This window comes from Drosophila ficusphila, unplaced genomic scaffold (assembly GCF_018152265.1).
Source record: "Drosophila ficusphila isolate 14025-0441.05 unplaced genomic scaffold, ASM1815226v1 contig_414, whole genome shotgun sequence".
Classification (NCBI taxonomy): Eukaryota; Metazoa; Arthropoda; class Insecta; order Diptera; family Drosophilidae; genus Drosophila; species Drosophila ficusphila.
In genome coordinates, this window is record NW_025064328.1 from 8,941,157 (window position 1) to 8,959,219 (window position 18,063).

Sequence of the window (18,063 nt, forward strand, 5' to 3'; positions counted from 1 at the left end):
ATAGTTCTGTTCAGTAGTTGTCGAACAGTCGCATCTCTCAGTCGCTCAGCGGATGTCACACCAGAAGAACAAGACACATATCCACGAGATATACTCTCACGTAGTCGCAGAATAGAAAGTATCCGCGAGATACACGCGGCTCTAAGTGAATATAATTGAAGACCAAGTGATATAAATAGTGGAATAAACTCTTTTCTCAGACGCGACACGTGCCGGGCACACTTTCCCTCGGAACTGCGTGAGTTTTCCCCTCCATATAATCTGAAATCTATTTATAAATATATATAGACTTTCTGGCGAAGTGCATCTGCTAGATGCGAACTGCGTATTCGGAATATTTTATGTGCCATTTTGGGAACACTTCGCGCAATTTGCGCGTCTCTAAACACTTTACGGCACCATTTGGCTTTTTAAAATAGGGAACCCAACGAAAAAAGAATATATATTTTTATAAATTTAAAAAGCAAACAAAGACTTTTGAAAAAATTAGTTCGTTGAGGTAAAAGGTTAATAGTGTGATTACTCATTACTTTTTGTATTGAAATCTTTCAGTTGATATCAGGATTTTGACTTTAAATTGTGCTTTTGAGATGCAATTCGTCACCTTTGTGGTTGTCCGTCCTTAGTGACAAAAGTGAATACTGAGGTTTTTTCTTGTGATCATCCCAGTATTTCTCCTCGACTTCGTCTCGTTCTCTATTTTTTCCGCTGTCTGCGATTTTCTTCAGCTGCCGCCGACACTTATAAATATATTTGCATATATTGGCGTCTTCCACAGATATATTATCGTACACATATCTGTACATGTACTTTTATCTGCGCGATTCTATATTAATTTTAGTTGTCGCTATGTCTGTGTCGCCCATTTCCGTTTGTTGTCGTCATTAGTTGACGTTGTTTATGCAGAACTAAAAAATATTAGCCTATTTTTAATTGGAAAACTGAAGATGTATTCAGAGCTATTGATTTGTACCCAAACGTAAAAGGCTATTTTAATTTAAATTTTTTCGAAATTCTACATTTAATAAAAAACAAATTAAATTATTTTTTCTAGGGAATTACATTGAAACCTTGTTCGGTTTTATTACCTTTTTTCAAATTGATTTTCTCCCAATGTAATACCATTTTAATAATTGTGTAGTAAGTTCAGATTTCGCAACAAAATAAATCAGCTATAATTATAAATTCATTGTGTATATTAAATGTATTATGTATTATGTGTTATTGAATGCCCAGAATAACCAAGTGATTTTGTTTTTACTTTTTTCTCTTAGTTAACTAGAATATACTTATATTATCATCTTATTAATTCATATATATTCCTAAGATGGCAAGACTTCTTCATTCTCGCGCAGATAAGCCCATGCACATTTCTATATTTGGCGTATAGCCGTTTGCCCTTTTATCATGAGCTAATTGACAAATTGCACTTTCAAAGCAGCCAAGGAAATGCAGAGAATTGAATTATTTCCTGTGCACTTAGTATCCAGCTTTTTAAGCCTGGCCTACGGCACCTGTTGGCATCGAGACAGAAAGTCCTTTTGTTCAGAGGAGGCTTATTTAAATTACAAGTGTGTGTCCGGTTTACATGTCGGCACGTCACAATCTCCGGGGCGTAAGATAGGAGCAAGATAAATGCATTTGTGTCGCATCCGTGGCGCTGATTAGGTGATATTACATCGCAGGACGAAAGGACGCAGGATGGGGGTCCTAATGCACTGCAAATTGAAAGCGGAAACGCAGTTCTGACTGAAACTGACGCACAAGCAGGCCCATCGGATCCCCCCTCCTGCAATCCTACTTCGGATGAGGGGTTTTGCCACTGCAGCGGCTGATGTAGCTAAATTCAATTTCCAGCAGTTTGCATTAATTTCCCAGCTTATGCCGACCGCCAGAGTGCGCCACTGTAACCGCCCCCTAGCCCCTCCCTTTCCCTTACTTTTCCCACTTTCACATTTGGTCGAAAACAGCAACAGCTTTCGCCGCCTGAAAAATGAGAGAACGAGCGAATTCTGTGGAAAATCCAGCGAGTTGGGGGGGAAATTTCCTCAACTCAAACGCATCTGTAACTGCGAGCTCGGGTATCCTGTGGCTCGATTTCAGCGCAGGATATTCGTTTAGCCCCCGACGCGAGATGCCGATGCCGATTCCGATGCCAAGGATGCTGGCCGGGCACTTTCGAATTTCCCCACATTTCAGTCTTCGTTTGCCGAGCGTCGTGCGCGCAAGTATCCCTCAGATACGCGGATAGACGGCCTGCAAAAAAAAAAACAAGAAATACCACAAAAAAAAGTCCTGAAGAAAAAACAATACAGTACTATAACAACAGTGCTAAAGAAATTTATACTACAACACCAGTGGGCAAATATTATCAATAGCAAATGAAAAAGAAAAGGAAACGTGAAAAGTGAAACTGAAAACTCCATCATTTTCTTCGGAAAAAAAACATATTTTCCTCTACACTATACATAATTCACAGGCAGCAGGATCAAATTTTCGATACCACAAAAATGAGTGCGTTATGGTAAAAGCGATTACATATTCTATAATACTTAAGAAATCAGTTGCTTAAGAAACCAAAAAGTATCCATAATGATGTGAAAAATAGAGTTAAATCTAATGAAAAATTTGTTGAGCTGCAGGAAAAATTTCGTTACTTCCAAGTGTGTGTATGTGTGTGTGCGTGTGTATGTGTGGTGTGTTTTTTTCTGTAGTATCTTTTGTGCGCCTCGGCTCCTCTGTATCTGTGAGATACGCAAAACAATTTGTCTGCGCCATTAGTAGCGAAGTGTGCCCTATGTGTGTGTGTATCCTGCGCAGTCAACGAAACCGAAGCTGCGTCTCGCATCCTGGCAAATCCTTGCCACCATCCACCATCCGCAGGAGTTTGGGGCAGCAGGCAGCGCAATATTTGCGACGTTGACGCAGCCTCCACTCGCTCCTTCTAATGCTGTTGTTCTCGTTGTTGTTGTTGTTGTTGCTGTTGTCCTGCGGCGGCACTGTGTGTGTATCTGCAAAATACCGACCAAGGATACTGTCCATGTGCTTGGGCCCTTTTGTTGCTTCTCTTCGGAATTAGGAAAATATTACTGCGGTTTCTCTTGATTAAAAGTGTCTAATGGTATAGCTATTATTGCCAAGGTTAGTTTTAAAGGAAATAACTTTTTAAATACTTGAGAGTCAGTTAAACATTCAATAATGGTAAAACCTTTTCAAAAAATTAGCATTAGGGTTTTGGGAACGTAACTATTTATAGGTCCCTAAAATTCTGTGTAATGATAAGCAATACAATATTTTCTAATTTAAGTTTATTTGGTTGATTACATATTTGATACACTAGTTATTAGAAAATCATTAAGAATAAGAGTATGACTGGAAAAAATAAATTCTTTTTTTAATTCGTTAAAAATATTATTAACCAACATATGATAGTCCTATACTGCTAATTTCTTTTAAACAAATATTATCAATTGATGAAATACAAGCAATATATTTTTACATAGGAGAACAATTAAATAATGCTTTTATTTTGGGAATCATTGATTTCAAAGATAATTATATCAAAAGAGCATCATAGTAAATTTAAAAGGCGCGTACAGTAAAGCAAAATTTCTTTTCTTTTTTTCAACTTTTTTTTCTGCTAAATGATAATTGTTGATCAATTTTACAAATTATTTACATTTTTGTTTGGAGTACAAAATGGGGTATAAAACTGTTTATTTTAGTTAATCTATTCTTTTTTTTAATATATAAAAACGAAGTAATGAACAACGGAGCTAGACAATTGCGTTTTGAACAAAACCTTTATGGATTCATCTTTTTAATGAATTAGCTTTTTTTCTTAATGCCAATAAACTAAATAAGCTTGAGTGCCGATAAAAGCATCAGTGGTGTTGGTTCGACTAGATTAAATCTCTATAGAAAATTATCACTTGCAAAGATTCCTAATTGATCTACCTGATGTATATTCATCTTGCGCCTCTCTAATTGCGCTCCCCAGCGAAACCCTCGTTACTTCTGGCACTTGTCCGAGTCTTGAACTTTTGCCTCAACTCGAGTTCGCTTCCTGCTCCTCGAATTCACAGATTTTGCGAGGGATAAAAGTTGGGGGAGGTGGGCGTTTTGCATGCATGTGTAGTTTCAGCTAGTTGGCTTACCGCTTTCCCGCTTTCCCGCTTCACCGTTACTCGCAGGACTTTCAGCTTCAGTTGCGTTTCCGTTTTCTGCACTCGCTGCAATTCCCCGTAGAGAGAAGGAAAACTCTCGAGTTCTCGCTGCTTTTTTCATTTTCGCTTTTCTTTTTCCTTTTTTTACGAGGCGTGTTTTGGAGCTCTTAGTGTGTGTGCGTATTTACAATTCCGCTTTGTTGTTGTTTTCGCGACAGCCATTTTGTATGCTATACTTTGCGTACTATGAAGTTACACACACACATACTAGGAAACTTTTTCTTATTTTTTTTTTTTTTTTTTGCTGAGGAAAATTTCCCTACTTTTTCGCTTTCCCAACCTGAAATATATATTTTTTTTTTTGGGTCCTCGCTTGGCCAAAATAATAGAAAATGCGAAAAAGCGAAAGGCTAGCAACAACTACAAAGTTTTCCAACTTTTCTTTTTCACTCTTTCTTTTAAACTCCTTTTCTGTTCGTTTTAGTCGTCTTTTTCTGTCTAGTATCCACAAGAAAAAATAAAAGAAATGATGTCTGCAAAATCAAATAAAATAAATGCAGTTCTCATTTGGCAGGCAAAAAAATCCCGAAAGTAAAATGCGAGAAAATACCAGTATCCGAATGTAAGTGTGTGATTGCGAAAGTGTGTGTTTGTGGAACAGCGTCAGAGAAAATGCCTGTGCCTATACAAGAAAAATAGATTGATTCGCCTAAAAGCTAAATAATTATAAGAAAGATATTTCGACATGTGCGGCTAAACTATTCAAAAGAACTATGATTGTATTTTTAGAATTGTGGAATCAGGCCAGTTGCTGTTTTCCCATCACAAAATCAATCAAATAAGCTATATTTTGGATAAGTAAAATTCAATTTTTATTTATGATGGGCAATGCTTTGTAGTGATATCCAAAGGGGAATTTATAAAAAAAAATATAGTTCCAATATAAACAATATAACCGAAATTTATTTGAAAGTGAAAAGCATGGTACTATTATAAATATAAGTATCTGGGAATATAGCTGGTAATGAAGTATCGCACAACATTTCACAGTTTTCAAATGCGATTTTCTTCACTATGTTTTAAAGTGGTCATGTTTATAATATATTCATACGTTTATTCCCCTTGAAACAATCATCAAAGTAATTAAAGTAATGAAGGGATATGTGGAATGTATAGTAATCAAAAGAATATTTTTTAGCCACAATTGAATATAAAAAGTCGTAAGCCCATCAGGATATTTTGCATTCTACCTGTAAGGCAAACATTTTCATATAAAAATAGGACGCCTCCACATGAATTCAAAAAAGAACGGCAGTCCCAAATTTCACCAATTCCAAATTAAGAAAAGTAAATTGAAGGGCACAATCAGCATCTGCATCTCAGGCAACAATGTGCATCTTCATCAGGCTTTGCCAGGTAATCGGAAGCCCTGCCATCGACTGGCTTTCTTTGCCCGAAAGGAAAATTCGGTTTGCCACGAAAAACACGTTTTCCAATAAAGGCTGCCTTATTGCAATTTTGGGCCTTGGGCTGCTAAATTGTTTGCCTTGGGGCAAACACAGCACTCTCATTGATTCGTTGGCAGGACGAGGGGAGCGAGGGAAAGGAGGTCCTTTGAAACAGGACGCATGTGGCCGTGTGGGCCGCCCAATTTCTAATACTCGTGCATTATGAAATGTCATTACGTGGGCTGCATTATCTCCTCTCAAAAGTCAAACGTCCATGGAGCTGATTAATTAGAGCTTTTTGAGTAACAAATTTCCCGCTTTTCCACTTTTTTCCTCTACAGAATCAAACGGCGGTGGCAATTAATTAGGAAACAGAACACACTCACCTGTGGGTGAGAGCTTTAGCGATGAGCTGCCTGCACTTGAAGAACTTCAAAAGCGCCAAGTGGTCGCAATCCTTACAAAGGAGTTAAGCAGCTGAATATCACAACACCATAAAGACACAATACACTTAAATCCATTTCTTGGAAAGAATTGTGCAACTTTAGTCTATCGAAGAGTGGTTTAAAGCAGGCATGCCAAGAATGCCACCATTTAGGCATTTGGTGGTAGTGCTGCTGCCAGTGGTGCTGGTGGTGCTCTTCCTGGCAGATCCCTCGCTCGCCCAGCGACCGCTGATCATGAACCACACCTTCAGCTCGCTGCCGATGTCCCAGCATCCGAGCTTCAACAGTTGGCCAGGTGCAACGGGTGGCAAGCAGTTGCGGAACGGCAGACTCCACGAGCAACCGCTTCCATTGCCACAGCCCACTTCGCCGTTGGCCACGCAGTACGAGGATTACGAGAGCTTGGCGCCAGGTTCGCGGAAGGACAATAAACGGCGCCTGGCGCAGTTGGCTCAACGTCCCGGGAGTTTGGGAGGCGGTCGAGGTGGCATGGAATCGTTGCGAAAGGAGCTAAGGAATCCTTCCATCGGCGGTCCTGGTGGAGGAATCTCCGGCGGCAGTGCGGGTTATCCTTCCTACTCGGCAACCTCTTCCATTGGAAGGATCGATGGCTTGGGTCAGGGAATAGGATCTGCGGATCGTTATGGCGAACAGCTACGACAACCGAGTGGAATGGCCGCCATGACGGCAGGTCCTTCGGGTGGACCCTACTCCACCAGGTTTCCCCCCTCTACGCGGGAGTAGATGACCAGCCGAAGAGATCCAACTGGAAGAACTCCATCAGCGAACTGTACAAACTGAAGAAGGCTTTAAACCAGGCCGACGAACCTGCTGGCGGGGTGACACACGGCAACTTCGAGGGAGATCCACAACCCTCATCGGCGGATCCGCTGCAGGAGATCAAGGACCGCATCCGAGATACCTCTCCAAATGCGGTAAGTAAATATTTCAGGTCATTGCCCAAAAAAACACTATTAACATAATACCCATCAAAGTTTCTTGAAAAACAAAAGATTTTTAAAAGTTATCCAAATGCAAATAAGTTTTAGGCAACAAAATTTAAGACTGCATTCAATTTAATTCAATAGAAATTTTATTACTAATTTAATTTCAAATAATATCTTTCGTAAATTTGATTTTTTATTTTTTAATAAAGTTTTTACAAAACTTAATCTTATAAATTTGTCCAAAAAATTGCTTCGTAAAATTTTTAAAATTGTCTTCTGCAGCTTTACAATAGTGGTTAGTTTAAATAAACTGGCTCAAACAAAAATTTGTCATACTTCTTAAAAAAAAAAAAATCCTTTTTGTTAAAACAAAAGATATGTCTAAAAAAAACACAACAAACATAAAGGAATCAAAAATTGACACTATCCCTCCATCCTTTTAGAACACCTACGCCCCTCACACGGATGCCACGCCCTCGTCGGAGTACGAGTACGAACTGGGCGTGAAGTGCAACTTCGAGACGCAGTGCAGCTGGTCGTGGGTGGACTATCCGGATGGCTTTCAGATCATGACGGGCACGGAGTTGGCCAAGCGGAATCTCACAGGACTTCTGCCAGGACCTGCAGCAGATAGCATCGACGATGCCAACGGGCACTTCCTGTACGCCCGGGTGAACCCATCTTCCAGACCTCTGAATCTCACCTCCCCGGAATTCAGCACCACGATGGAGAAGTGCTTCCTGGAGGTGTACATGCACCAGAGCGACATGAGCCACGGACTCTCGAGGGTTGTGGTGGAGCCGCTCCACACGGCGGAGAGCAGTTGGGTTCCCGCCGAGATCCTCGGAGACAATGTGCGCCAGTGGACCAGAAAGGTATACCGACTGGGTCGAGTTTCCCGCGACTTTCGCATCGTTTTCGAGGTGGTTCCCGATCTGCGAGCTGGCCAGAAAGGTCATGTGGCACTGGACAATCTGCGCATGGTTAACTGCTTCCCCGAAGGCACAAAATCCGAGAAGTGCAGCACTTCGCAGGTCAAGTGCACAGCCAATAAGGTTCCAGTTTGCATTCACCTGCCAAGGATTTGCGACATTACCAGGGACTGCGATGAGGCGGAGGATGAACAGCAGTCATGTGGTGGGTATACAAAATCCTAGTTACTAAGTAATATTTCCAGAAATCCCTTAAATCCTTATTAACCTTGTAATAACTTCTTTACTCCAGATAAAATCCCCTATGGCGGTCGCTGTGACTTCGAGGAGGACTGGTGTGGCTGGCGTGATTCCGGAAAGACGACGCTCACCTGGTCACGGCACACGGGATCCTCTCCAACCCACGACACTGGACCGGATGGCGATCACACCATGCAGCACCTGCAGAGCAACACCAGCGGTTACTACATGCTGGTGAACATGAACCAGCACCAGAACAACACGGAGAAGAACTCGATCATTGGATTCGCTAGCAATGCCATCATGGTCAGCAAGACCTTCAATCCGCCACCCTCGGTGCATGGAAATCCGGACTCTCCCTATCGCAACTCCTGTGTTGTGAGGTTTTTCATCCATCAGTTTGGTAAAAATCCCGGTAGCATCAATCTCTCCGTGGTTGAGATGAAGGAGAAGGAGAACATCACCACGACTCTTTGGTGGAGCACTAAAAATCAGGGTAGCGATTGGCTCAGGGCGGAGTATGTACTACCTAATATAACGTCCAAGTGAGTTTACTTTTTAGAATCAATGTTTGTTAAATACTTATCCATTGTATTTCTAATATTCCCTAGATACTATCTGCAATTTGAAGCTCGCATGGGCATGAGAATCTACTCGGATGTGGCTGTAGATGACTTCTCGCTAAGTCCTGAATGCTTTGGGCTAAATATACCAGAAGATCACCTTGGAGGATACAACTACTGGGATGTTCGACAGAATCTAAAGAGTCCCACTTACAAAGACTTTGAATATACTAACTGTAAGTTGAAAATTAAAAATATAAGGATTTATATTAAATTTCTAAATTATTCCGTAATCCTTTCTTTATTTAGATCTTGAGCTAACTAGTTGCGACACTCGTGGCATGATAGGACCTTCCCAAGCTCAATGCGAAGCTGCCTACAAGGAGCAGAATAAAACGCATGTCCTTCGGGAAGTCCATGTGGTAGAGGACCAAAGCAGCTACAAGGGCATGCAAAAGTGGAAGGTTCCTCACGAGGGTCACTACACGTGAGTTAATTCTTTTATTCCTTTAAGATTTTCAAAACTAATGTGTTTAATTCTAACCAGAATCATTGCCAAGGGAGCTAGTGGAGGATTGGGTTCCGGTGGCGTTGGCAGTTCTCGAGGATCGGTGGCTGTGGCTGTTCTGGAGCTCCACAAACACGAAGAACTTTATTTCCTGGTTGGCCAGCAAGGCGAGAATGCCTGCATAAAATCAATGGGAGTCCTGAAAGAACCTGGTTGCGGAACCGATCACGACTTGGATTTGGGTCAATACAGCTTCCGTTCCAAGCAGGATATGGTGAAGAATATCTACATCGAGAATGGAGCAGGTGGTGGCGGTGGTGGATCCTACGTGTTCCTCTTGAACCAGGCCAAAAACGAAGCAGTGCCTCTTTTGGTAGCAGGAGGTGGAGGAGGCCTTGGAATCGGTCAGTACATTGATGAGGACTTCCAACATGGCCAGAAGGCGAAACCCAATCAACCGCCGGAAAGCGGACAGATCAATGGTGAACCTCTGAACAAAAAGACAGCTGGTCCTGGCGGAGGATGGAGAGCCAAGGAGGACCAGGCCTTGAGTCCCACCAATGGAGCCGCCTTACTCCAAGGAGGTCGTGGTGGTCACTCCTGCTACGTGGAACTGGCCGACAATGGAACCTCTGTGCATCGTCATGGTCAAGGAGGGTTTGGTGGAGGCGGAGGTGGTTGCAATACGGGAGGAGGAGGTGGTGGCTACGCTGGCGGAGACGTCTATCTAACCGAATCGAATGGCGAGGGAGGCAGCTCCTACATCAGTCCGAGTCGAAGTCTCCGGGAGATCAGTGATATCCATGCGGGTGCCAGTAGTGGACCGGGTGCCATCATTATTATTCCTGCAATTGAGGGATGTGGATGCGACTACAGATGCGTCGCCTTGGACGAGTTCCGCTCGAAGGTGCGCTGTATCTGCCCCGATGGCTGGAGTCTGAAGAGGGACAACCACACCGCCTGCGAGATCCGCGAGGAGTCGGGCAAGTCCTCCTTCCAGTACCTCGTCTCCATCCTGATGATCTCCTTGGCCGTGCTCTTCATCTGCATTGCGGCGCTCATCTTTATGCTGTGTAAGTAGCCAAAAAGTCCAATATATTGGACTTTTAAGAACTAGAATATTGCTTATAAAATAAGTTTTTGATACTTGAATGTTAATTACAAATTATTATTCTTTCTTAAACCATAGACAATCGCTATCAACGAAAGAAGCAATCGAAGAAGCGCCACAAGATGCTCGTGGAGCAGGACCTACAACTGACAAGATTGCGAAACAACATCGACGACTCCAACTTGAACAACTTCAATCCGAACTACGGATGCGATGGCATCCTAAATGGTCACATTGATGTCAACAGTTTACCACAAGTGGCTCGCGATAGTCTTCAGTTGGTCAAGTGAGTCAAAAACTTAACTAATAAACCAGTTTCCTTTATTAATATTTTTAAATGTTATAAACCTTTTTAGTGCCCTTGGCAAAGGAGCTTTTGGCGAGGTGTATATGGCACTGTATCGCCATCGTGATGGTGATGCCGTTGAAATGGGCGTGGCAGTAAAAACCCTCCGCGAAGATCCCAAGCGGGAAAAGGAGGAGGACTTCCTGAAGGAGGCGGCCATCATGGCCAAGTTCAATCACCCGAATATGGTGCACTTAATAGGCGTCTGCTTCGATCGTCAGCCGTACTATATAGTGCTCGAACTTCTCGCTGGCGGAGATCTACAGAAGTTCCTGAGGGAAAACCGCAACACCCCGGAACGACCTTCTCTTTTGACCATGAAGGATCTGCTCTTCTGCGCTTTGGATGTGGCAAAAGGATGTCGCTACATGGAGAGCAAACGGTTTATCCATCGGGACATCGCCGCCAGGAACTGTCTGCTGAGCAGCAAGGGTCCTGGCCGCGTGGTGAAGATCGCCGACTTCGGAATGTCCCGGGACATCTACAGATCGGACTACTATCGCAAGGGAGGCAAGGCCATGCTGCCCATCAAATGGATGCCGCCTGAAGCCTTCCTCGATGGCATTTTCACCTCGAAGACGGACGTCTGGTCCTTCGGCATTCTGCTGTGGGAGGTCTTCAGTCTAGGCCGTTCGCCATATCCCGGCCAGCACAACACCCAGGTGATGGAGCTGGTGGTGCGGGGCGGACGTCTGGGGTCACCCACCGAGTGTCCGGTCTCCATATACAAGGTCATGGCCGACTGCTGGAACCCCACGCCCGAAGATCGGCCCACCTTCATCAGCCTGCTGGAACATCTGACCGCCTGCACGCAGGATGCGAGCATAATGAATGCCCCGCTACCCAATATCCTGGGACCCACGGCCTCCGAGCGGGACGACACGGTCATCCGGCCGCCGAATGGCGAGGAGTTCTGTCTGGCGGTGCCGGACTACCTGGTGCCCCTTCCCCCGGTGGCAGCAGTAATCCCTCGGTGGCCAGCGGTTCGGGTTACGTTCCGGAATCGCAGCGCCAGCAGATGAGCTCCTGCACCCCGCCGGCGGTGACATCCCCCGCAGCTCCGCATCCCAGGCCGGTGGAGAACCACGCCCCTACCAGCGGCGACTGCTGGGAGACGTCATTTATTTTGCCCAAGTCCAAGGTCGAACCACCGGTGGCTGGGAGTGGCCACGATGTTCCGCTGGCCGCCGGCGAGGAGGCGAAACTGATCAGCTTGGACACACCACAACCCACGCCAACAACCATCCAACCTCCTCTGTCCTTCGCCTCCCAGCTGGATGGGATTACGCTGGATCCCTCGGCGCTGACCAAGGGATTGCCCAATGGCAGTGCCAAGCAGTCGTACGCGAATGTCCAGGTGAAGAGCGATGCGGAGGGCAAGGTCACCAATGGAACGGTGGCCAATGGAACGGTGATGAACGGGGAGGTCTCTACGGGATCGGGTGGTGCCGATTCACCCTTCACCATCCAGGGATACGCGGAGCGGTACAAGGACAACAACAATCATTCCGAAATCAGTTGTTAAGAGCTCACAGATAAAGGGTGTTCTCAAGTCAGAATTATAATACCCAAGTCAAAGATTGAATTTTTATTTTTTTTATTAATATTAAAACTTCAAACATTTGTAAAGATTTATAAAATCTTTAAACAAAAAAAGGAGAAGTGTGGAATTTTTGAATTTAAATTCAAATAATCTTGACTGGAGAATTATAGTACCGATTTTAGGAAGCTCTTTTTCGCTCAGTGTAAGCGCCGCTATGCCCAAGAGTTCGTCTTGTTTTGGGGCAATCACAATTTGCTTGCGCCTCACCAGCGCATTAAATATATTAATTCTCGATCCATAATGAGAGAAAAACAAAAAATTGGGATAACAAAAACCGAGTGAGAACTTCACAAAAAAATTGTATTGTAATTTAATCTTAAATTTGTATTGCGTAAAAACCAAAAAAAAAAAGTCGGATTACAAAAAAAAGAAAACTGCAAGTAACACATAAACTTAGTTGAAATAAATAGTTTAGTTTTTTACCAGGTATTAGTTTTGCGATAAAAAGAAAAAGTCTAATTGAGTAAAACGAAATTGTGCGAGAGGTTGTATATATTAATTGTATCTAAGTTTTACAATTACCTTAACATTAATTTAAATATTTTTTTTATACCCTTAGTTACATGCCCTTAGTTAACGTTTTAAGCTGATGACTGAAATGCCAAACAATATTCCTAAAGTAAAAAATTAAAAGAGCGAAACGTTAGTTTATTTTTAATACGCAGTCCAGAACCGGGAACCAAGATGCCAACTCAAAGTAGTTCAAATTTCAACGCAAACAGCTCGATTAAATTTCGCAATAATACCACAAATGTAGTCAGACAGATATGCCAACACGTACGTATGTTTTTAACATAGGATATATGTTTTTATTTAGGATTCTCGATTCTTGTATGGTTTACTCCAAGCGAAAAACAAAAAATATAGTGTAAATAACAAGCTTCCGTCGTAGCGAATTACGTGTATTGTATGTATTTGAATAGTAATAAGGCAAACCAAACAAAAAAACAAAGTAGAATAGAAAGCGATAGAAAAAGAAAAACTACAATTTACAGGGTGATTTTTATGAAAATTCAGTTGTATGTTTGAAAAACGAAAATTAGCATTAACAAAACCAAGTTGACGCAACGACTTTCAGCTCGATTTGAGTTGCTTAAAATGTTGTAAAATATTCTTTCAGCACAACCCTGTATTTGTTCATCATCATTAACCCTCTTTTTTCAGGTGTTGATCGAAATTCGAAAGTTTTTTACATTTAGTTGGAACGTAACAAACAAGCTTTAAATTATATAATTTTTATAAAGATATATTAACGATATACAAGTGAGGCGACAAAATAATATTTAACCAAGCAGAAAATAAATTAATTATACAACAACGGGGCTCCCGAGAGCCACATTTGATTTATTATATATATTGAGGTAGGTATACATGCATATGCATATGCATTTATGTATGTATAATTAGACCTAAGCAAATTGAGTGTGTGTTTAAAACAGCAAATCGAAAAAAAGAAATATATACATATTTAGATAATGATACCGAAACATATATAGGAAGGATAACGTTATGTCTATGTTTTGCTTCGTGTAAAGTCTACTGTTATATGCGCATACATCTATATACACGCAAACATATTCTCGTATATAAACATATGTATAATCAACTTATATCCAATATGTATGTGCGACACAAGCGAACCGTAAATTAAAATGCTGAATACGCGAAAACCAAAAACCATGTAAATTACATTAAAAACTACACAATGCTAACACGCATATTCAGCCGAGCTTTCGTTTTTATTTAAACAAAAATATATTTAAACTGATTTTTACATGTCAGACAATACATTTTAGCTATGAGTTTATCGCGTTATGCTCAAAAAGGTTTATCAAAATTATTAAAATAAAGGGGCCTACATTTTTATGTTAATAATTTGGTACCATATATAAGTTAACATTTATTCATAGAAAATATTTATTAATTACTACAACAAGAAACCCCGGAAGCCCGGCTGACATACACTTTACATTACTCTTTACTTACGACATGTCACACAAAAAAAACCGGAACCCATACAAGCTAAAATGTACAAAATAAATTAAAAATAAATTGAAAGAAAATAGAAATAAATAAAAATCTACCCATGTATGCTCAAAATCGAATGCTCAATAAGTGTACGAACGTATTTGAATATATATCTCAGCATCCACACTTAGTCTTAACACTTAATCGAGTCGATAACTTGACAGAATTTTTGGTTGAATGTTCGTGAATCTTCAATGGTTGTGCCGAGGCATCTCAAGTAAGCGAAATGAACTTACTCAAATGCATTACACACATCTCCAGGAGACCCCTTCCCTATACATGCATATGTATAAATACACAGACACCTGCGAACAGGATTCCCAGACATTTTTGTACCCTGATGACATTACCTTGTGTACCTAAAGCCCACAACCTGAAAGAAAAGAGTTACATATGCATATATCCGCAGATCGTTGTTGATTGATTGTTGGCACTGGTTCAGTTTAAGCTTTTGAGGTTTTGATTTGGAAGGGAAATCTATTTCCAATTCGGATTTGTGATAGTTATGTTATGGATTTAAAGAATGGGTAATTTTCAAGATCGAAAACGGTTTGGGTGTTTATATCCGATTCAGTTGAAAAGAGAAGTTGGTGGATATTCGAAAGATATTTCAAATCTTGTAATTCCTCAGCATTGGGCTTGCTGATAGGGAATTAAGGGTATTTGAAGTTTAGAACCAGGTCAAGGCATTTACAAAGTGGCGAGATAAATCACTGTTGGCAGCATTAACGATTTTGATTGGAATATCAGTAGCTTTGCATACACTTCATTTCTCAACAATAAAAATTCGCAACGAAGTTTAGAAAAAGAAACATCAATGGTATATAAAAAAATATATATTTAAAGACAAACTTAAGTGAACTAAGTAAAGAGATCACACAATAAATGGTATTTTTATATACTACAAAAACCCCGAAAAAAAACATGAAAAACCAAATGACAAAAATGCAAGTTTAGTGCATGCGAACAGGCTTAAACTTAGCTCTAGCTATAAAGTATTATTAAAATAAAAACAAAATTAATGGTTTTCATTTAAATCGTAAATTATTTTGTTACATTTAACGAGTAAAGGAAAAACCAAAAAAAAAATAAATAATAAACAAGAAACAGAAACGCAAAGACTAGAACCACATTTTGTAAGCTGGATCGATTGAGTGATGGATTGGTGGCAAGTAATATATAATGCAGCATAAGCAAACCAGACAACAGCAAAAGTCCATTTAGAAATGCTACCACACACTCAAGAGCAAACGAACGTATTGTCATAACTTGCTGAAAAAAAACAATGTCGGGCAGAGAACGCGAACCGGAACTTAAGGATTCCACTCACATAGTATAATTTCTTCGGTCTAAGCTATAGAGAAAATACCAGCTAAGAATCTTATAACTGACACTTACCATGCTCGTACTACCCCCTCACACTCCACTTTCCCCCGCCATCCAACTTCGGATCTCCACATTTTCTATGCTTTCCCTACTTTGTGAGTCGAGAGGAAGTGTTTTGAATTATCTAAGCATAAGCACATTTCACAAGCAAAATCGAAAATCGAAAAAGTATAAATATATCTTAATGGCATATATATTTGGCGCTATGGAGTGGAGAACAATTTTAAAGTTGGTAGCGTGTAAGCGCTGGAAATGCGAAATGACAAAAACTGAGAAACCGAGAAAATAATAAAAGTGAAAATTCATGTGTACAAAAAAACCAGATTGAATGTGTTTTTATTCCGGGCACATTTCTTCCTCTGCCAGTAAAACCACTTTCCGCCTAATTTTCTTTGTAATTTTCTTTTATTGAGTTCTTTTTTAGATTGGATTATTTTCCTGTTTTTCTTCAATTTGTTTTCATTCATTTCATTACTAAAGTCAATTTCTTGCCATGGCCAATAAGAACTAAAACTTTATATAGCTTACAATTGATTTGTATAGTTTTAGTTTCTCGCCCCTGTCACGAAATACGAATCGTATTTTTATTGGATAGTTTTTTTATTTTTCTAGAAGCTAATTGAACGTTTTTATTTAGGAAAATAAAAAGAAGAACGTGTTGGTATATTTGTATTATTATTTTGGAAGTGTATTTTATTGATGCACTGCAATTTACAAATCGATTTAGAAATAAAACATAATAAATTCTAGGCATAACATAAGATATTTAATAATTGCACGAAAACGAACCCGAGAACGAACTATATCCTGGCCGTAACCCGGCCAATATTACCTGGCCCATATCGATCAAACGAGACGGGAAGCAAAAGTCCAAAGTGGAGGAAGAGTTGGTTGATGACCCGATTTCCTACTGACTGGATGGAATGTTCTTACTATATGTGTCTTGGTTTCTGTGTGTTTTTGTTTGTTTGTTTTGTTTGTATAGGTTTTAGTTTTGTTTTTTTTTTTTTTAATTTATCGCATTTAAATATAAATTTCATAATCATGTTTCTCTAATTGCGTTTCTCACAAAAAACTTCATTCATAGTTTGTTATTTTTTGGAAACTCCATTTCTGGCTACGCTTAGATTTAGTTTTTAGGCTGCAAATGCTAAGAAATTATGTTTCTGATGTTTATATATAAATATAATTTTTTGTTTTCATTAATTTATTATCATTATGATTTTTTTGTAGTTTTTTGCTTGTGTTTTCGTTTTTTGTCATATACATATACATAAATTGAATTTTGTATATCTGAATTTTTGTCTCCTGTCGTATATAATTCCGCTCCTTCTGCTTTGTTTTATATAAATTGAAAACTTAATTGTAAATGTAAAAATGTTAAAACTACATTCAATTATAAATAATGTTGGTTTTTGTTTGTCGTATTATTTATATGCAATGTTCGCTCGTTACGTAATAATATTTATAATTAATATTAATTAATTAGCATAGTTTACGTTACGTTTATGTAATTTTTAAAGCAATAACAAGCCATTTCTTATAATTTCATTTATTCTCTTTACTAATCATTGCTGAATTAATCGCTTTTGTATGTCTTCAAAGTTCTTTTTGTATAGTTGGTTTTGTATGTATTAATTCATGCAAATTGCTTCATTATCGATGAATCCCGACCATAAATTCACTCGATCCCCAATCTCTTTATGCAAAAAGGTGGAATTCACTTCTACTTTGGGCTTTCTCCTTGCGCGTTTAAATTATTTCACAAAACTTTACAATCCCGCAGAAGGAGAGAGATAAGTGGAGACAACAACCGACACCTGAACTACAATTGCATCTGAATAATGTGATGGATGCCATTTGATTACCCCATTGCGTTAATGTCAATATCTTTCCTTTTTATCTGTTAGTTAGCTAATGCTCCGCGCGTCGTGGTTGTTGGATGATGTATTGTGGCTTCTGCTGTTTACTCATTGTAACATATATAAAAAATATGAATATAACTATTTGCTAAAAACCTCTAAAATTTACGCCATGTTAAAGCATTTAGAAATCGCAAAGAAGAAGAACATCGCAGATCCTGCCAGATCCCAGCACATATACATATGTCCGCGGCTGCTGTCTCCTAGCTTCCACGCCGGTCGCCCTCCGCACTTAATTACAAAAAGGGTATCAAGCGCGCCATCCGCAGCGCGTTCTCCAGGAAGGAGCTCCACAAGTCGTTCAGGCGCTTCGAGCGCGACATCAGGAAGCGCCAGGTGAGCAGCACCGCCACCAGTTTGGTCAGCTGATGCAGATAGTAGAGCCTAAGAGTAGAAAAATAAAAATACAATATCACT

General features: G+C 40.2%; 2 protein-coding genes across 3 annotated transcripts in view; one reads left to right on the top strand and one right to left on the bottom strand.

Annotated features, from left to right (window-relative positions):
- On the top strand, positions 1-17,719 carry LOC108090363 (ALK tyrosine kinase receptor). The gene is given in 11 exon segments (XM_017188989.2): positions 1-238; positions 5,956-6,787; positions 6,790-6,995; positions 7,451-8,144; positions 8,232-8,724; positions 8,791-8,978; positions 9,052-9,229; positions 9,290-10,323; positions 10,440-10,647; positions 10,718-11,658; positions 11,661-17,719. Coding segments are annotated over 10 exon segments (5,112 nt in total). The 5' UTR covers positions 1-238; positions 5,956-6,189; the 3' UTR covers positions 12,233-17,719.
- The window catches only part of LOC108090362 (putative fatty acyl-CoA reductase CG5065), an 18,262-nt gene continuing 16,589 nt past the window's right edge, over positions 16,391-18,063 (bottom strand). For both annotated transcript variants that reach the window (XM_017188988.2, XM_017188987.2), the window contains exon 11: positions 16,391-18,030. In XM_017188988.2, the coding sequence (XP_017044477.1) occupies positions 17,883-18,030 (148 nt within the window). In that variant the 3' untranslated portion in view covers positions 16,391-17,882. The remainder of the gene's footprint in view (positions 18,031-18,063) is intronic.